At 47.2% G+C, this 25,641-nt stretch overlaps 2 protein-coding genes across 6 annotated transcripts in view; one reads left to right on the top strand and one right to left on the bottom strand.

The window, feature by feature from the left end:
• Positions 1-19,166, bottom strand: part of iws1 (interacts with SUPT6H, CTD assembly factor 1) — a 31,262-nt gene extending 12,096 nt beyond the window's left edge. Inside the window, exons 1-16 of one of the 4 annotated variants that reach the window (XM_075472736.1) lie at positions 18,960-19,166; positions 16,845-16,927; positions 15,888-16,473; positions 13,396-13,455; positions 13,111-13,309; positions 11,980-12,037; positions 10,197-10,303; positions 9,972-10,122; positions 9,799-9,881; positions 8,756-8,885; positions 8,522-8,639; positions 8,316-8,427; positions 5,169-5,225; positions 2,679-2,735; positions 2,465-2,576; positions 1,691-1,841 (exon numbers count right to left, since the gene is read on the bottom strand). In XM_075472736.1, coding sequence (XP_075328851.1) covers positions 1,716-1,841; positions 2,465-2,576; positions 2,679-2,735; positions 5,169-5,225; positions 8,316-8,427; positions 8,522-8,639; positions 8,756-8,885; positions 9,799-9,881; positions 9,972-10,122; positions 10,197-10,303; positions 11,980-12,037; positions 13,111-13,309; positions 13,396-13,455; positions 15,888-16,473; positions 16,845-16,927; positions 18,960-19,002 — 2,082 coding nt within the window. In that variant the 5' untranslated portion in view covers positions 19,003-19,166 and the 3' untranslated portion in view covers positions 1,691-1,715. The remainder of the gene's footprint in view (positions 1-1,690; positions 1,842-2,464; positions 2,577-2,678; positions 2,736-5,168; positions 5,226-8,315; positions 8,428-8,521; positions 8,640-8,755; positions 8,886-9,798; positions 9,882-9,971; positions 10,123-10,196; positions 10,304-11,979; positions 12,038-13,110; positions 13,310-13,395; positions 13,456-15,887; positions 16,474-16,844; positions 16,928-18,959) is intronic. The other 3 variants (XM_075472734.1, XM_075472738.1, XM_075472737.1) reach the window with 3 other exon arrangements.
• Positions 19,167-20,464: 1,298 nt separating this feature from the next.
• Positions 20,465-25,085, top strand: wdr74 (WD repeat domain 74). Of its 2 annotated transcripts, none has more exons than XM_075472740.1 (3): positions 20,465-21,168; positions 23,887-24,327; positions 24,382-25,085. In XM_075472740.1, the coding sequence occupies exons 1-3, from the start codon at positions 20,560-20,562 to the stop codon at positions 24,475-24,477; spliced, it is 1,146 nt and encodes a 381-aa protein (XP_075328855.1). In that variant the 5' UTR covers positions 20,465-20,559; the 3' UTR covers positions 24,478-25,085. The 2 variants fall into 2 exon arrangements, with proteins under 2 accessions (XP_075328855.1, XP_075328856.1); XM_075472741.1 differs by having other exon boundaries at positions 23,887-24,345; positions 24,406-25,085.
• The last annotated feature ends 556 nt before the right edge of the window (positions 25,086-25,641 follow it).

Genomic DNA, 25,641 nt, shown 5'->3' with positions numbered 1-25,641 from the left:
AACATGGAGAAATGTTTCTGTTTAGAGACGTCAGGAGTGGAAACATGGAGAAATGTTTCTGTTTAGAGACATCAGGAGTGGAAACATGGAGAAATGTTTCTGTTTAGAGACATCAGGAGTGGAAACATGGAGAAATGTTTCTGTTTTAGAGACGTCAGGAGTGGAAACATGGAGAAATGTTTCTGTTTAGAGACATCAGGAGTGGAAACATGGAGAAATGTTTCTGTTTAGAGACATCAGGAGTGGAAACATGGAGAAATGTTTCTGTTTTAGAGACGTCAGGAGTGGAAACATGGAGAAATGTTTCTGTTTAGAGACGTCAGGAGTGGAAACATGGAGAAATGTTTCTGTTTAAACCAATAAAAACACTGAATGGGAGCTGGAGAACTTTATTAACTCCATCAGAACAACGAGCTAATGTCACACTCTCCATGTTTCTGGTCGTTAACACAGAAGTTTAAATCCAGCCGAGTTTAATTACTGCAGGAAAGAAATGCATTAATCTAAATAAAGATGTTTAATAACGTGCTAATTAATCTAACAGAATAAATAATGATCTGAACCCAGCACAGCACATAAAGCCTGCGTACAAATCAATACGACCGTATTTTCAGGAGGGCGCTGACAGCTGGCTGCCATTCTGAATGAATCAACTTCCATTCTGGAATTAGTTGTTTTAGTGTAAAATCAATGTGTTATTAAAGATGGTGGCACCGCAACCGTTTTATCAGCAGCTGCCACGTTCCTCCTCTGTACGACATCTCAGTAATTCAGTTAAATAATGTGACCTGAACCAACGTGAACGCCCTAAACTTAACAAATAAAACAACAATATTCAGTCAAAGGTCCAAATGAAGTCGCCACAAACTCCTTTTCAACCAGGAGAAACAGTTCAGAGTTCAACTTCAGAACCTGGAGAATCCCATCCTCATTACGTCCCGTAAAAACCTGGTTCTGAGTTTCTGAGCGTCATGGAGTCAGATTATGTCCACAGATCAGAAAAATGAGTCTGAATTTCATCAGCCGGAGTTTATAAATGCTGCTAAAAACAAAAGTCCATGTTTACAAACGGTGAGCTGTGTTTATAAATCAAAGTAATTCATAAACAATGTTTATAACTTAGGTTAAAAATGTTGTTTTGCATTCACAAACCATTCTGGAGATGTTAAAAAGCGAAACCTTCAGAAATTATAACACGGAGCTGATATTAGACTTTATATTAGTTATTCTTGGACCACACAGACTGGACCCCACATTGGTTCTGGATCTTAAACAGAACCGTCTCATAGCCTCCAAGATCTAAACCAGGAGAGAGTCGGTCCAACTGTAACAGTTTTCCTGGTTCCTGTCAGAACTTAGGCAGTGGAAACAGAAAGAGCTGGTTCTGGGTCGGGCTCTGAGCTACCACTGGATCCACCTCGGAGGAAAAGTGGCATCAGACAGTTGTCAGTTGGTACGGTTGCCTTGTAATGCTTAGGAATATCTCAGCCTTTGTCATTTTCTTTCCTGAAGACGACGCTTCAGAACCAGCTCAGACCGTCTCACACTCAGAAAAGTTATTTAAAGGTGTTTTTTCAAACTCATCGGCACTGAGGCTTCACTCAGAAACACTCAGATGGCTTTCCAGAGACACATGAAGCTTTGCGGACACACGTCAGGCCACCAGGCGTCTCACACCATGCAGACTTACTGCCCCCTGCAGGAGAGCGGCGGAACTACAGCGGCATCCTGTTCCCCTCTATGCTGATCTTCACGGCGCCCTGCGGCCGCCCCATCTTCCTCTGCTCCGCGAAGCGGCGCTTGTGCTTCTCCAGCAGCCCGATGGCTTTTTTACAGCCGCTCTACAGAGGACCAATCACAGCTCAGCTGCTGACCTCACCCGAGTCACACGGCCACAGACGCCAGGCAACACTTCCTGTATTTTACCAGCTCTGAGCTTAGCGTGTCATCGTTGGGTCTTTGTCCTTTTTAACGGGTCTGATCACATGTTATAGCATTAAACTTTCCCATAATACGGTAATATTTCTAAAGTCTGAACAGCAGATGTCCATGTTAGCATCTCTTTGGCCTAATAAATAAATAAATTCTTTTTAGGTTTTAGATCTTTACAGACTTACTTTTTGACCTTGATAATTAATACAGGACATTTCTGTTCTGTTAAAGTCTTTAAAGTAATTATTACTATAAATCATACTTCTAAAGTGATAAATACGAATGATAAATTGTAAAAAAAAAAAAAAAAAAAAGGCTTGTTTTATTCCAGTAGTGGGTATCAATAAGTTTCCTTGAAACAGAAGCCTGGGCCTGCAACTCAAACTGCTCCATCAGCGGATAAAAGCCAATAAACGGTGTTCCGACACATAAAGAACACGAGTTTATCCTTAACCGGAGGTTGGAGTGGGGGCGGTTGTCATGGCAACACAAAGTGCTGCCGGGTCACAGCAAAAGGACGCTTCAGACTCACCCTGCTCGAGTCCCCCTCCACGTTCCATTTGGGTCGAACCACGTAGTCTTTGTTGGAGGGCATGGGGACGCGGGCCCTGGCGCAGAACCCGGGGTCACCGGGCCGCAGAGCTCTGCAGGGAAGAGGAGGGAGAGTTATTCCAACAGCTGGACCCACAGCTGGACCCACAGCCTCTGAAAGGGAAACTCATCAACCCAAACTGAACCAAACTCACTTTTCCTCCCCCGTCAGCTGCTTCTCCAGGTCTCTTCGGGGCGTCTGACCCCCGGAGCTGCAGACAGAGAGGAAGACAAACAGAGTCTGAATCCAGCTGTTAGCCCGGGTTCCACCGGCTGCATGCGGTTATCATCATTCTGCACCTCACAGCAGGTTAGTCAAACATCTGGCAGCCATCTAACGGGCCTGCTGCAAACATCTGGCAGCCATCTAACGGGCCTGCTGCAAACCTCTGGCAGCCATCTAACGGACCTGCTGCAAACATCTGGCAGCCATCTAACGGGCCTGCTGCAAACCTCTGGCAGCCATCTAACGGACCTGCTGCAAACATCTGGCAGCCATCTAACGGGCCTGCTGCAAACATCTGGCAGCCATCTAACGGGCCTGGTCACCTCAGGAACTCACCTGTGACGGCCTGCAGGCACCAGGACCTGCTTTCAGGTGCTGCTGCCGTCTTTAAAGGCCCAGAAGACTTCCTGACTAAGTGAGAACCTAAAGCTTCGGATGCTAAGACGTTTACGGCCTTTAAACAAGCGGATGCTCTCAGTCCTTATTCACACTTTTACACACAAACATGTTTGTTTTAGTCGCTGAAAACTTATTTTTTTGGTGTATTTTAACCCATCTGGAAGGGTTAAATGCAGAGGAGTCATTTCCTGTATTTCCTTTATCGACAGGACAATAAATCTGAGCTTAAGCTTCTTATTAATCTGATCTTGTGAGTGTTTTGGGGGACCTGGCTGAGGCAGAAACTTAGTCCTGGTTCTCTTCTCTCTGTCAGGCCAACAGTAGGTCAGACTTCTCTTTTAGCTGAAGCAGCATGTTGGAGGTATTTTACCAGCTGAGTTCAAATGTTACAGAAACCAAGGTCTGCTGCATCAAACTGTGGTTCTGAAGCGGTGTTGTTTTCGTCAACGATGACAAAATCATTTCGTTGACGCCACTTTTTTTCATGACGATAACGAGACGGTGACGAGATAAACATAGCTCTCTGATGAGGAAAACATGACGAGACGTGTGTGAGTTTCCGTTGACGAGACGAGAATGGACGAAAATGTTAGTGGGTGATCTGTCAGACGTTTAAAAGGCATGACATTTCTGCTTATTGTGTGTGTCAATTAAAGCCTAAAAAGTATCTGCTGCGGCACTTTAAGGCTCGCCATAGGGATATTTTTTCAAAGGTAAGTTACAAATGCTGTTAACATAATCGATCAATTTCATAGTAAGCTAATACATTAGCACGTTTTCCACATACTCCTGGCGCAAATGGGCTGCTAACTTCAGGCTAAAGTTAGCTTTTGTTACGCTAACGTCAATTCATGATGTGTGTGTTACTTTAGCAGCATGTTTAGCCATGTTTACATTCAGTGACGGTGTGGTTATCTCTTTGTGTGCACGTTCTGTCAGCACGTAACTTGATATGTTAAACAGGTCGAGTTACTGTTATACGTAGAGTCTGCTAGCTTTAGCCTAAAAGCCACAAGTGACGTTGTGCAGCCCTAACCAGGACCTGTGCGTTTAGTGCGCTTACAGTAAAGTTGGGACACACGCACAGTACAGAATGAAAAATCAGAAAGCTTTAGTACAGGGTCAGTTAATAAGCTATGTATTTTTGTTCTGCTTGTTTGATAGTTAAGACCATACTATTTTCTTAACACGGTAGACTATACTTATTTTTTCTTTTTTTATACTAAAACTAGACTAAAACTATCACATATAGAAGTGACTAAAATGTGACTAAAACTAATAAGCATTTTAGTCCAAAAGACTAAGACTAAATCTAAGATGGTTGTCAAAAACAACACTGTTCTGTTTCAGCTCCTAGGTTCATCATTCTCATGTTCTACAAGAAACATCTGCGCCTCAACCTAGGAAACCACAACTAAACCAACATCCTGAATCAGGTGGAAAAAACACAGATGAGGTCCAAGAGTCCCACAGGAGTCCCACAGGGGTCCATCCACGGCCCGCTGTGGTTTCAGGGTCAGATCGGTGTTTTTGGGTTTTACTTTCTTTGTTACCCTCTTGAAATACTTGATAAATACCGACTGCAGCAGGAAATGGGTACGCCTCAGCAGCGGCTGTAAGCACTGTTAACCATCAGGAGATTTTGTGTTTTTGACTTTCAAACCATTTTAGCTGTGAGCTGTATATAAATAAAGCTCAAATCATCAGAGCTACGCAGAAACATTTGCTCCAAACTACACTTTTTTTACACTTCATAGCCTTACGGCAAAATATATTTCCACTTTATAGCCTTACAGCTAAATATATTTATACTTTCTAGCCTGATGGCTAAATATATTTACACTTTATAACCTCACAGCTAAATATATTTACACTTTATAGCCTCGCAGCTAAATATATTTACACTTTATAGCCACAGAAACCGATCTGTGGTGCTTGAAAATCAGGCCCAGAAGAGAAACTGCAGAGCGGTTACAGTCAGTCGGACTTGCAGTGCAACCATGCAGCTTTATGACTGAACCTGGTTGGTGGAGAGAAGACGTCGGGTTCCTCCGCCCTCTCCACCTTCTGAGGCTGACTGGGGGAGGAGGAGGGGGAGGAGAGGTGAAATAAGACGGATGGAGAGGAAGGAAAGCATCAAACTGTGGAGAGAGGATCAGTCCCAGAACACACACACTTAAAGGGAGGACCAGTTCCACCTGCTGCGCCCCTCATCACTGAGGGCCTGAGGGGCCCCTCCTCACTGAGGGCCGGCCCCAGAGATCCAGAGTATCACAGAAAACATTCAGTAAAATATTTGGTCTGAAAGAAAACAGACATTTTCCCAACATTTACACCACATTCATGTAGCATGTAGTATGTAGCATGTAGTATGTAGCATGTAGTATGTAGTATGTAGCATGTAGCATGTGGTATGTAGTTTGCGGTATGTAGTATGCAGCATAGAAATAGAGAGTAGAATGGCCAATGAACGCAACGGCCTTTGGAACGGTGGCGTCAACAGACCGCCATCTTGGAACATGTCTAGCGCCGCCGAGCGCTGCATTGAAATTAATGAACATCGACCGGAACTAAGCAGACATACGGAATTAAATCGGCGTAAATTGACATATTTGACAGCCGGTGTTTTTTTTATCCTCGTTCATTACAAATGTTAAGCATTTACATGGGTAAAATGATATATAAGCCAATGTTGGTCAACATAGCCTATATTTCTGCTCATAACGTAGGCCTGATTACCTTTTCTTTCATTCATACGAACTCCTAAAATGACAGATCAGCTTGGTTAAGCCTAAAATGTTACTGTACAGTCTTTTGGAAGATACGGCACACTCTTGTCCAATGCTGAATTTATTTAAACAACGTTTCGTACACTGGCCGAAACGTTACCCTTCTAGTGCAAAACTCAGCTTATAGAATAGCTCCACGGGTATTTATTCACAAACTAAGGTGTAAAAAAAAAAAAAACATACGTAAGTCAGCTGTTCTGTCACAAATCGGGCACTTCACTCAAACAAGATCCTTACCACTTAAATGCTTTCTTGGAGGGCCCGTTATCGTGTTTTAAGTCACGTGAACTCTTACCTGAAGTTCAACAATAAACAAACACACCAACATGATATACCACATGAAAATCATTTTTAATGGGAGATGTTTAAGTAAATTGAACAACAACGGAGGTCTACGGAATGTTGTCGTGCTGCAACAAGCACTGTTGCAAATAGCATGCCTATGCTAACTTTAAAGTTATTCTTACCGTGTTTTAGCCACTTAAACTATTTCCTGAAGGGCCAGTTCAACAATAAACAAACACGCCAACATTATATACCACATGAAACCCACTTTTAATGCGAGATGTTAACGTAAATTGTACCACAGCCGAGGTGTGCGGAATGCTGTTATTGACGATTGACTAGCATGCTAGGATTGGAACCATGTACCAAGATGGTGGCGGTTCTGACGCATGCCCAGAGGCTCATTGGCCATTCTACTCTCTATTTCAATGGTATGCAGTATGTAGGATGTAGTATGTAGCATATAGTATGTAGTTTGCGTTATGTAGTACGCAGTATGTAGCATGTAGCATATAGTATGTAGCATGTAGCATAAAGTATGTAGTATGTAGCATGTAGTATGCAGTATGTAGGATGTAGGATGTAGCATGTAGCATGTAGTATGTAGCATGTAGTATGTAGCATATAGTATGAAGCATATAGTATGTAGCATATAGTATGTAGTATGTAGTTTGTAGTTTGCGGTATGTAGTACGCAGTATGTAGCATATAGTATGTAGCATGTAGTATGCAGTATGTAGGATGTAGTATGTAGCATATAGTATGTAGCATGTAGTATGTAGCATATAGTATGTAGCATGTAGCATATAGTATGTAGCATGTAGCATATAGTATGTAGCATGTAGTATGTAGCATATAGTATGTAGCATATAGTATGTAGCATATAGTATGTAGTATGTAGCATGTAGTATGTAGCATATAGTATGTAGCATGTAGTATGTAGCATATAGTATGTAGCATGTAGCGTATAGTATGTAGCATGTAGCATATAGTATGTAGCATGTAGCATATAGTATGTAGCATGTAGCACATAGTATGTAGCATGTAGTATGCAGTATGTAGGATATAGTATGTAGCATGTAGTATGTAGCATATAGTATGTAACATGTAGCATATAGTATGTAGCATGTAGTATGCAGGATGTAGGATGTAGTATGTAGCATATAGTATGTAGCATGTAGTATGTAGCATATAGTATGTAGTATGTAGTTTGTGGTATGTAGTACGCACTATGTAGCATGTAGCATGTAGTATGTAGCATGTAGTATGTAGCATGCAGTATGTAGCATGTAGTTTGCGGTATGTAGTACGCAGTATGTAGCATGTAGTTTGCGGTATGTAGTACGCAGTATGTAGCATGTAGCATATAGTATGTAGTATCTAGTATGCAGTATGTAGCATGTAGCATGTAGCATGTGGTATGTAGCATGTGGCATGTAGTATGTAGTATGCAGTATGTAGCATGTAGCGTGTGGTATGTAGCATGTGGTATGTAGCATGTAGTATGTAGCATGTAGTATGCAGTATGTAGCATGTAGCGTGTGGTATGTAGCATGTGGTATGTAGCATGTAGTATGCAGTATGTAGCATGTAGCGTGTGGTATGTAGCATGTGGTATGTAGCATGTAGTATGCAGTATGTAGCATGTGGTATGTAGCATGTGGTATGTAGCATGTAGTATGTAGCATGTGGTTTCGAACACAGCATGAGAAGCTGAAAGTTTGACCAAAATAAAGAGTTTCTCATTAAACATGAGAATAAGTGTCGGTTAGCGGCCTGAATCTGAGCAGAAGTAAAGCACTGTGTGGGTGGAACCTGGGACAGAACCTGGGACAGAACAGGGACAGAACAGGGACAGAACAGGGACAAAACCTGGGACAGAACCTGGGACAGAACAGGGACAGAACCTCTGGCGATGAGGAGCAGGGATGGAGGACAGGAAGTGGGTCAGAACAAGCTGTATTAAAACCTTAAGAAGTTCCATCCTTTTAAAGAATAATTCGGTTCTAAGCGGGTCGGGGTTCTAAGCGGGTCGGGGTTCTAAGCGGGTCGGGGTCCCGGACCCCCGCAGACTCAGAGGGATGGGGTCTTACCTGAGCCGCCGTCTCTGAGGCATCTGCTGGTCCAGGTCCCTCTGCTGGCGCTCCTCCCGGGTCATCCCTTTGTAGTTGGACGTCAGGCCGAAGATGGGCCGGGACCACTCGTCTGCAGACAGCAAACAGAACCTGAAACCTCCAACTCGAACCCGCTCCGACCCGCCGGAGCCGGCGGTTCTGATGCTACGTAAAGAGGTTCTTACTGATGAGTTTGAGGGCGAGGTCTTTGTTGGACCGGGACTCTTTGGGATGCTTGTACAGGAACATGACGGCCCGCCCGATGCCGCTGTGCTTCAGCGTCTCCTGGCTGACGCTGGGCAGCTGGGGGGGAAACAAGGATCAGAACCAGGTCAGAACCGGGTCAGAACCAACAGAACTGGGTCAGAACCAACAGAACCAGGTCAGAACCAACAGAACCGGGTCAGAACCGGACTCACCTCCTGCAGGATCCTCAGCAGCTCCTCCCTGATCCGCAGCGCCGGCAGCGACTTGTCCGGCAGAGGACTGATCCACTCTTTGATGGCCGACATCACGCCGCTGTCGATGAACGTGTCCTTTAAGTCCTGCCTGAGCGGAAACAGACCCAGAGGAACCGGGTCAGAACCATGAAGCCCGTGGTGTGAAACAGAAAGGTTGCCGGTAGGGATGGGAATTGATAAGATTTTTACGATTCCAATTCCATTTTAGATTCTGCTTAACGATTCGGTTCTTTGTCGGTTCCCTTATCGATTCTCATTTGGAGAAAAAGGACAACAAACCGGTCGATCAGCATCAACTTTGTTTAGTTTAGAAGTAACACGAGTCATGACCTCACAAACCCAACAACGGTGAGGTCCACATTGGTCTATCCTGGCCTGGGTAATTTAACTCTTCCTGCTCTGGTGAAAGGAGAAGCTGGAGGTAGAGGTGAACTGGGGGTAGTACCACCAGCCTCTGGCTCTGAGCCAGTCAGGCTCTGTCTCTCATGATTTCATCTAAATGTAATGCCTGAGAAGGCATTCATTTAACCTTAACCGTTACTAACAGCAGCTTTTACAATCAGGCAAATGGTGCTAACATGATAGGCAGTGTTTGTTAGTTAGTTACCTGCAGTGTTAGCCGAGGACATGCTAACGTTGCTAACGTTGCTGGGTTCAGATTCACCGACGTTAATCATTCATTCATAGTTATTGCATGTTGGTAGTATTTCCTCCCTTTGGTGAAATATTCACTTTGCAAGTTGCCCTGTTGTCGTCTTTTTAGGAATGTGTAACCAAACTTTCGAGCATTTGTACCGCTTGGGCGCCATGTTTACTGTTGGCTGCTGGCTGCGCTGGACTCGCCACGCAACGTTGCGTGGTGACGTCATTCGCGCCCACTGGAATCGATAAGGGAATCGTTTGCAAAATCGCCAAACGATTCCAAGGAATTGAAACACTGGGAACCGGTTCTCAACAAGAACCGGTTTTCGATTCCCATCCCTCGCTGCCGGGTAACTTACTTCTTCAGGTGCATGACCACCTGCGGCAGCAGCGTCAGCTTCTTCAGCGCCGGCTTCTTGGTGCTGTTCAGGGTCCGGTCCTCCTGTCACACAAACACACAGAACCGGGTCAGCTCAGCGGGTCAGAGCCTTTGGGCCCGTCGGGCTTCAGTTCCTCAGGCGGCCGCTCAGACCTCCGCCGCCTCGGTCATCTTGGTGATCATGGCGTTGACCACGTCGTCGGCGTCGCTGATGAAGGTTCCGCCGTCGCGGTGCCGCCTCTTCCTGCTGTTCATGGCTTTCCTTTTGGCCAGCATGACGTCGAAGTCCGACATGAAGCTCATGCTGCAGACACAGAGAAACACACGTTAACCAGCCGACCTGCAGTTACCACCACCCGCCTGCAGGGGGACACCTACTCCTGGCCGCCGCGGTCCACCCCCTCGTCCGAGTCCGACTCCTCCTGCACCTGCTGCTGCTCCTTGGACTCCTTCTTGTCGGCCTCCAGGTCCTCCTGGTTGAAGCCCTGCAGGAGGAGACGGTTTGTGAGCAGCTGAGAGTGAGCGCCGATTGATCTAACCTGAGCGGCGCCACGAAGGCCAAGGCGAGCGCCAAGGCGAAGGCCAAGGCAAAGGCCAAGGCCAAGGCGAGCGCCAAGGCGAAGGCCAAGGCGAGCGCCAAGGCCAAGGGCAAGGCCAAGGCGACCGCCAAGGCAAAGGCCAAGGCGACCGCCAAGGCAAAGGCCAAGGCCAAGGCGACCGCCAAGGCCAAGGCGACCGCCAAGGCCAAGGCCAAGGCGACCGCCAAGGCGACCACCAAGGCCAAGGCAAAGGCCAAGGCCAAGGCGACCGCCAAGGCAAAGGCCAAGGCGACCGCCAAGGCAAAGGCCAAGGCGACCGCCAAGGCAAAGGCCAAGGCGACCGCCAAGGCAAAGGCCAAGGCCAAGGCGACCGCCAAGGCAAAGGCCAAGGCCAAGGCGACCGCCAAGGCAAAGGCCAAGGCCAAGGCGACCGCCAAGGCAAAGGCCAAGGCCAAGGCGACCGCCAAGGCAAAGGCCTAGGCGACCGCCAAGGCCAAGGCCAAGGCGACCGCCAAGGCCAAGGCCAAGGCCAAGGCGACCGCCAAGGCCAAGGCCAAGGCGACCGCCAAGGCCAAGGCGACCGCCAAGGCGACCGCCAAGGCCAAGGCCAAGGCGACCGCCAAGGCCAAGGCCAAGGCGACCGCCAAGGCCAAGGCGACCGCCAAGGCCAAGGCCAAGGCGACCGCCAAGGCCAAGGCGACCGCCAAGGCCAAGGCCAAGGCGACCGCCAAGGCCAAGGCGACCGCCAAGGCCAAGGCCAAGGCGACCGCCAAGGCCAAGGCGACCGCCAAGGCCAAGGCGACCGCCAAGGTGACCGCCAAGGCGACTGCCAAGGCCAAGGCCTAGGCGACCGCCAAGGCCAAGGCCTAGGCGACCGCCAAGGCCAAGGCCTAGGCGACCGCCAAGGCCAAGGCGACCGCCAAGGCCAAGGCCAAGGCGACCGCCAAGGCCAAGGCGACCGCCAAGGCCAAGGCCAAGGCGACCGCCAAGGCCAAGGCCAAGGCGACCGCCAAGGCAAAGGCCAAGGCGACTGCCAAGGCCAAGGCCAAGGCGACTGCCAAGGCCAAGGCGACTGCCAAGGCAAAGGCGACCGCCAAGGCAAAGGCCAAGGCCAAGGCAAAGGCCAAGGCCAAGGCGACCGCCAAGGCCAAGGCCAAGGCCAAGGCGACCGCCAAGGCCAAGGCCAAGGCCAAGGCGACCGCCAAGGCCAAGGCCAAGGCGACCGCCAAGGCCAAGGCCAAGGCCAAGGCGACCGCCAAGGCCAAGGCGACCGCCAAGGCCAAGGCGACCGCCAAGGCCAAGGCGACCGCCAAGGCCAAGGCCAAGGCGACCGCCAAGGCCAAGGCGACCGCCAAGGCCAAGGCCAAGGCGACCGCCAAGGCCAAGGCCAAGGCGAACGCCAAGGCCAAGGCGAGCGCCAAGGCCAAGGCGAAGGCCAAGGCGAAGGCCAAGGCGAGCGCCAAGGCCAAGGCCAAGGCGAGCGCCAAGGCGAAGGCCAAGGCGAAGGCCAAGGCGAAGGCCAAGGCGAAGGCCAAGGCGAAGGCCAAGGCGAGCGCCAAGGCGAGCGCCAAGGCGAGCGCCAAGGCGAAGGCCAAGGCTGCCACGAAGGCGGCGGCGGTTACCGTGAACTCCTCCTCCTCCTCGTCTCCGGACTCCCCGAAGATGTCTGCGATCATTTTCCTGCAACACACACGGCCGGATGGTCAGTTCCTCACATCAACTTTCTCTGAGCTACAACACTGAGCCGCCGGGCTGAAAACAGACTGTAAACGGACTGTAAACAGACCGTAAACAGTCTGTAAACGGACTGTAAACAGACCGTAAACAGTCTGTAAACGGACTGTAAACAGATTGTAAACAGACTGTAAACAGACTAAACAGATTGTAAACGGACTGTAAACAGACTGTAAACAGACTGTAAACAGACTGTAAACAGACTGTAAACGGACTGTAAACAGATTGTAAACAGATTGTAAACAGATTGTAAACAGACTAAACAGATTGTAAACGGACTGTAAACAGACTGTAAACGGACTGTAAACAGACTGTAAACAGATTGTAAACGGACTGTAAACAGACTGTAAACGGACTGTAAACGGACTGTAAACGGACTGTAAACGGACTGTAAACAGATTGTAAACGGACTGTAAACAGATTGTAAACAGACTAAACAGATTGTAAACGGACTGTAAACGGACTGTAAACGGACTGTAAACGGACTGTAAACAGATTGTAAACAGACTAAACGGACTGTAAACGGACTGTAAACGGACTGTAAACGGACTGTAAACAGATTGTAAACGGACTGTAAACAGATTGTAAACGGACTAAACGGACTGTAAACGGACTGTAAACGGACTGTAAACGGACTGTAAACAGATTGTAAACGGACTGTAAACAGATTGTAAACGGACTGTAAACAGATTGTAAACGGACTGTAAACAGATTGTAAACGGACTGTAAACAGATTGTAAACGGACTGTAAACAGATTGTAAACGGACTGTAAACAGATTGTAAACAGACTGTAAACGGACTGTAAACGGACTGTAAACGGACTGTAAACAGATTGTAAACGGACTGTAAACGGACCGTAAACGGACTATAAACGGACTGTAAACGGACAGTAAACGGGTTTAAAATAATCAGATTAAAAACACATTTTAAACAATCGTCTGACTGAAGCCGTTTCTTCTTCGGTGGTTTTGTGCGGCCGTAACGCGCCGCCTCAGAGGAAGAATCAGAGCGCACTCACTCCTCCTCGTCTCCGGACTCGCTGTCGCTGCCGAACAGCGCCTTCTCGTCCTTGTTCCCGGCCTTCGCCGCGTCCTCGTCCTCGCTGCCGCTGTCCGAGCCCAGCTCCTTCAGCTTGGCCGCCATGCTTCTGTCGGGACCCACCGAGCCCTCGCTGTCCGAGTTCTCGTCGTCGGACACCGCCCGACTCCTCTTCACCGCTGAGGGGCAGAAGGACGAAACATCTTTAATACATAAAATATCTAAAATAAACACTCGTTATCAGAAACAAAGCAGCAGAAATCACCTGGTTTCTCTTCCTTCTCCTCATCCTCGCTGTCCGACAGGATGGCGTTCTTCCTCTTTACTGCAAACAGACGAGATAGTTAGAGCCTTCAGTTATCAGGCCCCTCTCTGTGGAACCAGCTGCCAGTTTGGGAGGCAGAGCCTTCAGTTATCAGGGCCCTCTCTATGGAACCAGCTGCCAGTTTGGGAGGCAGAGCCTTCAGTTATCAGGCCCCTCTCTGAGGAACCAGCTGCCAGTTTGGGAGGCAGAGCCTTCAGTTATCAGGCCCCTCTCTGAGGAACCAGCTGCCAGTTTGGGAGGCAGAGCCTTCAGTTATCAGGGCCCTCTCTGAGGAACCAGCTGCCAGTTTGGGAGGCAGAGCCTTCAGTTATCAGGCCCCTCTCTGTGGAACCAGCTGCCAGTTTGGGAGGCAGAGCCTTCAGTTATCAGGCCCCTCTCTGTGGAACCAGCTGCCAGTTTGGGAGGCAGAGCCTTCAGTTATCAGGCCCCTCTCTGTGGAACCAGCTGCCAGTTTGGGAGGCGAGCCTTCAGTTATCAGGCCCCTCTCTGTGGAACCAGCTGCCAGTTTGGGAGGCAGAGCCTTCGGTTATCAGGCCCCTCTCTGTGGAACCAGCTGCCAGTTTGGGAGGCAAAGCCTTCAGTTATCAGGCCCCTCTCTGTGGAACCAGCTGCCAGTTTGGGAGGCAAAGCCTTCAGTTATCAGGCCCCTCTCTATGGAACCAGCTGCCAGTTTGGGAGGCAGAGCCTTCAGTTATCAGGCCCCTCTCTGAGGAACCAGCTGCCAGTTTGGGAGGCAGAGCCTTCAGTTATCAGGCCCCTCTCTGTGGAACCAGCTGCCAGTTTGGGAGGCAGAGCCTTCAGTTATCAGGCCCCTCTCTGTGGAACCAGCTGCCAGTTTGGGAGGCAAAGCCTTCAGTTATCAGGCCCCTCTCTGAGGAACCAGCTGCCAGTTTGGGAGGCAGAGCCTTCAGTTATCAGGCCCCTCTCTGTGGAACCAGCTGCCAGTTTGGGAGGCAGAGCCTTCAGTTATCAGGCCCCTCTCTACCTTTAATTCAGGCTTAAAACTTTCCTGATAAAGCTTATAGTTAGGGATGGCTCAGGTGAGCCTGTTCTGCTGCTATAGACCCTGCCTGCTGGGGGAGCTCCCATGATGCACCTCTCCTCCTGCACCTCGTGTTTCCATACAAACCCGAAGGGATCCTATTTTCCAGACTAACTATCAACCAATGCATGTTACACTTTGGGCCTGTTGTTACAAACTCTGAGAAATTTGAAGGTGATTGAGAAGAGTCTGGGGCATCTGAACACTCCACTGCATCATGGTCCTCAAAGGGAGAGTATAATCTGGGAGATGTATTTGCCCCAGGGGGTCTTAGCTCCCAGACATTGTGCTTTAATCTGCCAACAACATCTCACTTTCTCCACTTCCACCTGTGGTGTGCAGACGCATCCTGTAGCAGACGGCTATCCACAACGAGCAGAGGACTCGTATCAGTTGTGTTTTCACGACTTCAAACACACGCACAGAAGAAGCTACAACTGGCCGTTAGGGAGGACATGAACTGGGAAAACGTCCGAGGAACTCATTTAGAACCCCAACCACCAGCTGATTCACTATAAGTTGTGTCAGAAGGCCTATTTGTATATTTAAAATATGTAAATATATATAAAACATTTTTGTACCACACAATCTTGTCATGTGAGATTATAAAATAAATAAATTGGACTTATTTCTGTTGAATTAATTTGTTTTCTTGGGTCTAATTGGCTTGAACTGTAATTTACTAATTTTTATAAATAAAACTGAACTTCATTAAATTCAACAGAAACTTCTTCTCACCATGTCCAGAACCGTCCAACAAAGATTATTCAAATATAAACAGTTTGGAACGAACCTTTAATAACACACAGCCTCACGTTTGGTTGATTTTATGAAACTTAACTGGATTCTTTTTAAATGATCTAACTGACAGAATCAGCAGGTTTCTGTTTCTGGAACAGAGTCTGACTCTCAGCTGAACTCTTTTGGTGTTTCATCAGTTTTTCCTTCATTAACCCTGATGGGGACATTTTTCTCCACTTGGGGGGGAACTTTCTCCTCTAATTTCACACTGGAAATAGTAACACTCATCATATTTGGTCCAGTTGTGCATTTTTGACTATTTTTTCTAATTTCAAAACACACATCATATACAATGCAATGTTTCATTGTGTAGGAAAAAAACTCCTTAATTTCTGGGTTAATTTTAAATAATTGAAAATTTGGTAGTTATGATCAGAACTGAAACAGTTAAACAGTTAAAGTCGAGCTAAAGGAAACAAAGCGTTACTCCTTCTTTCCTCCTGAGCTCAAACCTCCTTCTGGAATAAATGAATCTGTGGAAGCTGCAGAAGCAGAAGAAGAAGAAGCAGCAGCAGAAGAAGAAGCAGAAGAAGAAGAAGAAGCAGCAGCAGAAGAAGAAGAAGCAGCAGCCGTGCTGCCGGCTCAGTACCTGGCTTCTCCTCGTCCTCCTTCTGCTCTTCATCACTCTTGGCGGCGCCTTTGCTCGGCCGCCCTTCCTCCTCCTCGTCCTCCTCGCTGTCAGACTGCATCACAGCCTTCCACTTCCCCCCTCCTCCACCTGCTCCACCTTCCTCCTGCTTCTCCTCCTCCTCCTCGGAGTCCACCTGCGCCGCCTTTTGTCTGGCGGGCGTCTCTGTGTCAGAGTCACTGTCGCTGTCAGAGCGCCGGCCGGGGGACGCCGCGGGCTTGGCGGCGTCCTCGCCCTCCTCCGCCTCCGAGCTGCTCCCCCGGCGTCTGATGGGGGACGCCCCCTCCTCGTGGTCGGAGGCAGCGTGTTTGACGGGAGACGAGTCCTCGTCGTCCGAGGCGCTCGCCGTGCGTTTGGCGGGAGAGTCGCCGCCGGTGGGCCGCGGGGCGTCGCCCTCTGAGTCACTTTTGTCTTCCTCGCCGCGGCCCCTCGGGACCTCCCCCTCGGAGTCGCTGTCGGCGCCGGGGTGGTCCTCGTTGTCCGAGCCGCTGGCCGCCCCGCCCACCTCCATGGCGGTGGAGGCGTCTTCATCATGGCTGCCGTCATCCTGCAGAGAGAAAAACGGTCAGACCGAAATAACCGATCCGACTGACTCTGCAGGTCACGTGATGGTCGACCTCTGACCTTCATCGCTGCCGAGGGGCGAGCTGTTCTACAGAACACATTTACAACCTCAAAATGAGCAAAAAGAATCCGAAAATCTGTCTGAAAACAGTCTGTAAACAGCGTGAGACTGTTTCATGTGATTATTGGAACCTGAGTTTTATGTACTTTCTTTTTACACGACTGAACAGAACGTGGCGCTCAGATTTCTGATTTAAAACAACAAACAGAGACACATCATCCATCTTTAACCGCCTTTCAGCATCTTTCTGCGCTGCTGAGCTCAGCGTATTTAGTTTAATAAAATAATCTGACCTCGGACTGGTGGCCTTCGCTCCTCATCTCTTCGCCATCAGATGGCGGGTGTTCATCCTGGACGGGAGTCCCACCTCCGTCATCTAAAAACACATCAGGAACTTTATTCATCTCAGACCTGATACAAACCTGCCCCGCGTTACTCAGGATAATAACCCCCCCCCCCCCCCCCATGCACACGTCAACACAACAGAACGATTATCAACAAACACACGAAAGATATGAAACGACGATGCAGAAAACCATCAGAGAAACAACAGTTTTATCCACCATCCGTTCACCAAACTCCATGGAAAAAAATGTGCATTTTAAGGGTTTTATTCAATGTAAACGAACAGAAACAGTTTTTATCACAGTTTTTTCCGTAGTTATTCGAGTATGGCGCTAAATCCTAGCCTGGGCGAAAGCCGACTGTTGCCTCCGTCAAACAGTCTGGAAAAACCCAAGAGGAATCCGTTCCCATGGAGGGTGGGACCTTACTCAGCAACTTAAATTCATTGGAGTTCCCTTAACCAATCAGTAATGTTTAGAAAGGACGTAGGTTATGCGCCGAGGTTCATGCTTACTCTCGAATCACGCTTCCCACATCCACTAACAAAATTGACGAGGCATTCCTCTTGCTCTTGTTTTAATTGTGTAATGATCTCCAGAGTTGAGACAACTTCATGGATAGCTTCTAGCGTCTCTTCTTCCGTCGCCATGTTTATTTCCGCTGCGGTTGAACTACAATTATATGGACTACAATGGACTCCGCGCTTGAGTTCTGCGTCACCACTCGCAACTGTTTGCTGATTGGCAAAACACTGAGCGAACCGAGGTAGGGGGATTGGGCCAGACTATGTGCGGAGCCAAAATCTTTGGGCGGAAGTACGTAGGATGCTAAACGCCCCATCCTGTGTAAAACCCACACATTTTAACGTTAAAGGGCTGGAAATAAGCAGCAGAAACCAAACAGACGTCCCCTTTCTGACGTGTTTGTGGACTCATTAATGCAGACATCCCAATATCAGGGAGTCTCCCTGATATAGTTAATCACGGATGCCCGCGAGTCGGATAAAATATCCCGGATTTTAGACTATGCGAGCGAGTGAGAGCGTGCAGGCAACACAATAACTTGTGCACCATGCGCAGGCACGAGAGAGAGAGAGGTGTGAAACCTGTGCGTGTCTGTCCAAAGCGATGCTCTGTTCCAGCGCTCAGGGCGACTGCTGGTCAGCTGATTGGTTTAGTCAGCAAAATAAGCCAATAACGTTCGGTGTGGGAGGGTTTCCATTTACTCTCTGACAGTCACCTGAGTTACCACTCAAAACTGTGAATCCTCGAGTGAAAAACGAAAATATGACTCATTTTACAGCAGAATATACTAAAGTATATCCATGTGTAGAGAAGGTGAAGAATGATGACACCGTGCGAGGTGCACAGTGTGTAACAGTGACTTCAGTGTTGCCCACAGCGGACTTAATGGCTGTAACACAGGTGGAGGTTAAATGCTGTTATAAAATAAAGCAAAACGTATCAAAGACTTATTTAAAGTATCAATGCACATTTAGTTACTAAATTGTGTAGGCCTATATCTAACTAGCCAGCTACAGTATCTAACTATCTATATCCAGCCTGTCTAAGCCTTTAAAAAAAATCCCCAATTTAATATGGGGGGGGGGGTTCATTAAGCATCTCCCTGAAATGAGTTTTTGGAACTTGGGATGTCTGTTAATCAGAAGTTTGCTGAATTACACAGATGTTAGCCCAACATCCCCCGGGTCAGAGCAGAGCCTGAAATGATGTTCTAATGGACCCGAGCTGGACTGAACCTCCTGATTATCTGCATTTATTAAAAAAAATAAATAAATAAATAAAATAAAAAAAACAAGCAACAACACTTTCAGTGCTAAACGTGACGCAGAACTGTGACGTAATTTGTTACCATGAAGCTAAAACCAGGCAGAAAAACAGACATTTAGAAGCTTATTATCCGTGTCTGTGTGTTAGTAACCGGCTGGCAAAGCCGGAGGAACGGCTCAGGAATGATTTGTTCCAGAAACGCGTTGTGGTTGTTGTTAGCTTCTTAGCTTGTTAGCTAGCCGGTTAGACAGGAAACAAAGCTTCTGGAGTTACCCGAGTGGCTCCCGGACGCGAAGCCGTCCTCTTCTCCGTCCATCTCTCAGAGGAAGACGGAGCCGACAGCTGGGAGCTCGCTGGTGGGTCTCCGGTTCCACACTTTTTAAATTCAAAGCAGAAAAAGTGAAAGAAAGAAGCAACGATGCGCGCTAACACCGAAAAGCGAGCTGCGGGCAGCTCTGCGACACCCAAAATGGCGAACGGCGTGATATGCGCATGCTCACAGAGGGAGGCGCTTTGAAATGACGTAACAGCGTGGTTCAAACCTTTTTTTTCCCCGCAAAACTTTATTTAAAAACCTTTTTAACACCTTATTTTTATTTATTTATATTTATTCAAACATGTCACATAGACAAAACAATGACATACTCAGAAGTAAACATTATTTTTTTTTAACTTTACATATTCACACCTCCACATATAGAAAAAAAATTGAAGGATCTTAAATGCACAAGATAAAAAAAGGGGGTAATAAATAATAATAATAAAAATTAAATTAAAAATTAAAAAATAATAATTAAAAAAAAACTTCTAAACAGTTACATGAGGTTAGGACAGGTTAAGATTTTCTATGAGTGTGTATAATTGATTTGCATGGAGATTATTTATATGTTTCAGACATTTTTGTAACGAGGATATATTATTTTTTAATGCAAAAATGGAGAGATTTCTCACATTCATAAAATAGATGTTCTGTTGTTTCCAGATTTGTTTTTGCAATAATAACAGTTTTCTACAACAAATTGAAATCTTCTTTTTTTAAATTTACTTGAGGGATAGATGTTGTTTATATTTTTTTAATGAACTTAAACATTTTGGGGGAACTGGGACTTTGAAGTATTTTGTCCGAATAGTTTTGTTATAATCTCTAAGAACGAATGAGCTTTACCTGGATATAAAGTGTTTATTTCCAGTTTTCTGTGAGCCGCTGATCCTGCTGTCTCTGTAACCGCTTTGTTATCAATAAAGATTGGTTCAATTGAAGAAAAAGTGTGTTTTTAAGCTCAATAAAGTTTCAAAAACAGTTTATACTGTCAAATGTTTTGGATGAATGTACAAAATTTTATTGAAAAGAAAACTGGACATTTGGTACATTTATCTTTACTTTGAAAATAACCAAATGGAAAAGGATTACATTTTTTTGTGCAACTTGTTTTATTTTTAGGTAAATTTCATATCCACAAAAGGGAATGGACTGACAGCAAACCAAATTTTACACTTTTTTAAAAATAACTATATCAATACAGCACCGACATGAATGGTTTAGAAATGCCTAAAGCTTTAAAAACAAACTTTAATTTGGAAAAAGTTTTATTTAAATAATATGTTTTTCTCTATAGTGATGCAATTTATATGCATAAATGTTTCTATGTGTTTCTTTGTACATTTATACTTTTATATATATGTTTTTCTTCCCCTGGATAAACAGTTTTGTTATGTATATAATTGTTAATAAAGTTTTTTTTAAAGTTTCGAAAACAATCCGCCAGCTACACACTGACGTCACTAAAGCGCGACAGACAGAGGAAGCAGCGTGCTTCAGAGCGGCTGTTGTCCAGTTTCCTGTCCGGGTTTGAGCAGCTTCCAGCCCGCTGTGATGGGGGACCAGAGCCGGCTGTGCTCCGTGTGGCTCGGCTCGGAGACCGGCATCCTGAAGGGGGTCAGCCTGGGCCGGAAACAGGCCTTCAACTTCTGCAACACGAGCCACCTGAGCCGCGACCAGGAGGTGCGCGCGCTGTGCTGGCTGGACGAGGCGGAGAGCGAGCTGCTCGTGGGCTCCGTGGACGGGACCGTGAAGACGTTCAGCACCGAGAAGGGCGCGTTCACGGACGCGCGCAGCTGCGGGGACCCGGCGGAGGGCTGCTTCTGCGGGCTGGCGGCGCTCGGCGGCTCCGCCATCATCACCTGCGCGGAGAGCGGCGCGCTGCGCGTGTGGAGGGAGGACAGCCGCGAGCCCGTCACCGAGCTGCACGCGGGGACGCACGTGTGCAGGATGCGGCAGAGCCCCGTGCACGCGCACAAAGTGGCCACCGGGGGGAAGGAGAACGGCCTGAAGGTCTGGGACCTGCAGCGGCCCGAGGAGCCGCTGTTCGCCGCCAAGAACCTGCGGGACGACTGGCTGGACCTACGGAGGCCGCACTGGGTCAAAGACATGGCCTTCATCCCGGGCTCCGACAAGCTGGTGACGTGCACGGCCCACCATCAGGTGCGTGAGCTGCATAACCCATAAATAACATGTTTCTGTTGGGAAAATGTGCTTTAAAAGTCACTCTGTCACATCTGGAGCCGTCCGACCGCAGTAAGTTGTCAGATTTAAAGGAACAGTTCGCCTCTTTAAAGGGACAGTTCGCCTCTTTAAAGGGACAGTTCGCCTCTTTAAAGGGACAGTGCGCCTCTTTAAAGGGACAGTTCGCCTCTTTAAAGGGACAGTGCGCCTCTTTAAAGGGATAGTTCGCCTCTTTAAAGGGACAGTTCGCCTCTTTAAAGGGACAGTTCGCCTCTTTAAAGGGACAGTGCGCCTCTTTAAAGGGACAGTTCGCCTCTTTAAAGGGACAGTTCGCCTCTTTAAAGGGACAGTGCGCCTCTTTAAAGGGATAGTTCGCCTCTTTAAAGGGACAGTTCGCCTAAAGGGACAGTTCGCCTCTTTAAAGGGACAGTTCAGTTTGCCTCTTTAAAGGGACAGTTCAGTTTGCCTCTTTAAAGGGACAGTTCAGTTCGCCTCTTTAAAGGGACAGTTCGGTTCGCCTCTTTAAAGGGACAGTGCGCCTCTTTAAAGGGACAGTTCGCCTCTTTAAAGGGACAGTGCGCCTCTTTAAAGGGATAGTTCGCCTCTTTAAAGGGACAGTTCGCCTCTTTAAAGGGACAGTTCGCCTCTTTAAAGGGACAGTGCGCCTCTTTAAAGGGACAGTTCGCCTCTTTAAAGGGACAGTGCGCCTCTTTAAAGGGATAGTTCGCCTCTTTAAAGGGATAGTTCGCCTCTTTAAAGGGACAGTTCGCCTAAAGGGACAGTTCGCCTCTTTAAAGGGACAGTTCAGTTTGCCTCTTTAAAGGGACAGTTCAGTTTGCCTCTTTAAAGGGACAGTTCAGTTCGCCTCTTTAAAGGGACAGTTCGGTTCGCCTCTTTAAAGGGACAGTTTGCCTCTTTAAAGGGACAGTTCGCCTCTTCTGACATGAAGCTGTGTAACATCCCATATCAGCAGCATCATTTCTGAACATCTTCTTACCCCCTGCTGCGTCCTGTGAGCAGAGTTCCAGCCTTGTTTTGGTGTTGATGAAGGTAGTCCGGCTAGTTGGCTGGGGTTTAAAAAATAAAGCGTTTTGCTTCTCAGAACAATATGCGTTCAACAGAGTAATACATTTGCATCACAAAATGGTTCTCCAGGAAAAAGTCAGACCTCACAATCTCTTGGCCCTATTTTCTCTCCCTTCGTATCACTGCCTGCTGCCGCCTGCCGACAGCTGCGCCTGTTACGGTAACTAGACGTAAATGTATTACTCTGTTGAACGCATATTGTTCTGAGAAGCAAAACACTTTATTTTTAACTGAACTACCCCTTTAACATATAAATAAACACAACTTTTATCCTGTTAGATATTTGCTGCCAGCGTAGCTTAAACTGCCGCCAGAGGACGTCCTCTGAATCCATTAGGCCCATTTCAGACCAGGGCGGCAAAGCGTGGCGGAACGGAAGCGATTTTCACCGGCGGAGGCGAAAATACATGGAAACAGATCTGTCCTTGCACACCGACGCGGCGGTAGTCGGGCGGTAGCGGCGCGGGAGACGCCTCCGTCCCGCGCTGCTTTTGGAAAATAGAACTCGAGCGGAATTTGGACGCCGGCGGCCGGCAGCGTCCCGTTGAAATGAATGGGGAATGCAGACAGGGCTGGAGCGGAACTACCGCGGCCGCGGACTGTCCGGTGTGAAAAGCCAAGTAGAACACACCGCCTGATGACCGGCGTTAAGACTGCCGTCGTCTCGCTGCCGCCACGCCACGCTCTGGTCTGAAATCGGCCTTAATCACATTTTCTGCCCGACTAAAGGCTGAATTAGATCCTGCAGTTTAAATGGGCCGGTTTGGGTACGGTCTGTTTCAAGACCAACGGTGAGGTTTTCCTGAACTTAACCGAGTAGTTTTAAACTCTGAAGCCAGCCAGAGAGTTTAGTTGATCTTTACTTTACCTGAAACTCCTTCCAGGCTAAATAAATCTGTCTCGTTATCCAACATTTGATGATTCATGTAGATGCAGTTTTTCACCTGCAACCTTGGCTCACACCTTCCGGTCTTGTCCGAGGCTCTCGGGTTATCGGTCCTCTATGTTTGATGCCCTATCCAAAGTATTTAAAAGAACAATAAACCCAAACCCTCTCACGGCCATTTTTGGTATTCAGTGTGAGGATGACCATCTTCCTCGGGCACAATCTGATGGCGTCGCTTTTGTCACGCCATCAGATTGTTAACTGGAAGCAGGCGGCTCCACCCTCCTACAAACGTTGGGTTAGAGATACGCTAGAAAAGATTAGACTGGCTCTACGACGTCCTAATAATAATTTCAGCTGGTTATGGCAGCCTTTTATTACACACCTGCTCGGACAGGTATATCGTTTTGATATGTCATGTATATATTGTCATTCATTGTTACTGAAAACCACATGAATGCTCTCTCACCTTTGTTTTGTCTTTATTTCTTTAACTAATATATTTTTTTTTCTGCTTGTCCCCCTGGGGGGGGGGTGTTCTTATATTTCTGTATGTCTTATGTATCATTTTAAATTGTGAAAACCAATAAATAAAGTGGAGGAAAAATAAGTAAATTCTCACGTTTTAAAGTGTTAAATCTGGAGCAGAACTGAAACAAACGAGTTCAAACATCTCAGAACTCTGTGAAACTAAGTTTTAAATAAAGTTGTGTTTGGATCCCCAGGTGCACGTGTTCGACCCTTCGACGCCCCAGCGGCGTCCCGTCCTGGAGGCGGAGTACGGCGAGTACCCGCTGACGGCGCTGGCGCTGCCGGCCGGCGGCGGCTCGGTGGTGGTGGGCAACACGCAGGGGCAGGTGGCCGTGCTGGACCTCAGGAAGGGGCTGGTGCGCGGCGTGCTGAAGGGGCTGGCGGGCGGCGTGCGCGGCCTGCAGTGCCACCCCTCCCTGCCCCTGGTGGCGTCCTGCGGCCTGGACCGCTTCCTCCGCATCCACGGCCTGGAGGACCGCCGCCTGCAGCACAAAGTCTACCTGAAGTCCCGCCTCAACTGCCTCCTGCTGGGCAGCCGGGCGGAGGAGGGCGGCGAGGAGGCGGCGGGGGCGGAGCAGGAGGTGAAGGAGGAGGAGGACGAGGTGTGGGACGCCATGGAGAAGGTGGAGGAAAAGGTGGAGGAGGAGGAAAAGGTGGAGGAGGAAGAAAAGGTGGAGGAGGAGGAAAAGGTGGATGAGAAGGTGGAGGAAAAGGTGGAGACAAAGAGGAAAACGACAGAAGAGGAGGAGACCCAGAAAAACAAGAAGAAGAAGAAGAAGAAATAGCCATAAGACTGAGAGGCGTTTGAGGGGTGAGGAGAGCGCGGGACAATTAAGCATAGTTTTTTTTTTTTTATAAAAAAAAAACCTGAAAAACTTGTTTAAACTTCCTGTTTGTGTAATTAAAATGTTTTATTCTCCGATTCAAAAGACTGAAAAAATTATGTTTTATTTTTATTAGGGCTGGGCAACGATTCAAATGTTTAATCTGATTAATCGCATGATTTCCCTGATTAATCACGATTAATCAAATTTTTTAAAAAAAGGGGGGGGGGGGGATTTCCCAACCGAGGAAAAAAGGAATTTTACCCAAAAAGTGAGGAAACGCAGCCCTCTTTGGACTCATGTAGCTCAGATAAACTTTACAGAAGAAACATCCTTCAGAGTTCAGGCAGCTCACAAGATGTTGGACTCTTTACGACCGAAACTTTTACGGTTTCTTTACAATCGCAGTTTAAGTTCCAAAGAATGTTCAGATTATTAATGCTGTAAATCACTAAATTTAGTCACAGAATCAGTCTCAGAGCTGAAAAAGCACAGTTGAATGCAGATAATTACTGAATAAATCGCAAAGATATCCCTTAAATCTCCATTTTAAAAAAAAACAAAAAAAAAACAAAAAAAAACACATTTGTCAAAGTTTACTTGTGGGGCTCCCCAGGGCTCAATCCTGGGCCCACTGAGGCTGATTCAGAGTATAAATGTTTGTTTTATTTGCAGAGGGTTTAAAACAGTTCTTTGGTCAAACCAACACTTAAAAAAGCTTAAAAACAGAGCTTGTAAGAGGTTAGAGCAAATAATCACGATTAATTATTTTAATTGATGGACGGCTCCAATATATCTAAATGATAGGGCCGGGCAACGATTAAAATGTTTAATCTAATTAATCACATGATTTCCCTGATTAATCACGATTAATCTCATCTGTACGCAGAATCCAAAAATGAATCCAAAAGTAGCGTATAGCTTTTAGCATTTAGTTTTATTTTAAATGTGCTGCCATATGAATGAAAGTGCCATAACATTTGTTGCGCAAACACACTTTTAACATCAGCATCTTTCTGTAGTTTTTATGTAGAAGCCTCGCTCCACTGTCTGTTTCCTTGAATGACTTGCTGCTATCAGTTGTGTGTTTTGCCTTTAAGTGATATTTTAGACTGGAACTACTAC

Source organism: Odontesthes bonariensis, chromosome 9 (assembly GCF_027942865.1).
Source record: "Odontesthes bonariensis isolate fOdoBon6 chromosome 9, fOdoBon6.hap1, whole genome shotgun sequence".
In the NCBI taxonomy this organism is placed as follows: domain Eukaryota; kingdom Metazoa; phylum Chordata; class Actinopteri; order Atheriniformes; family Atherinopsidae; genus Odontesthes; species Odontesthes bonariensis.
This window is presented reverse-complemented; position numbering and strand designations above follow the sequence as displayed.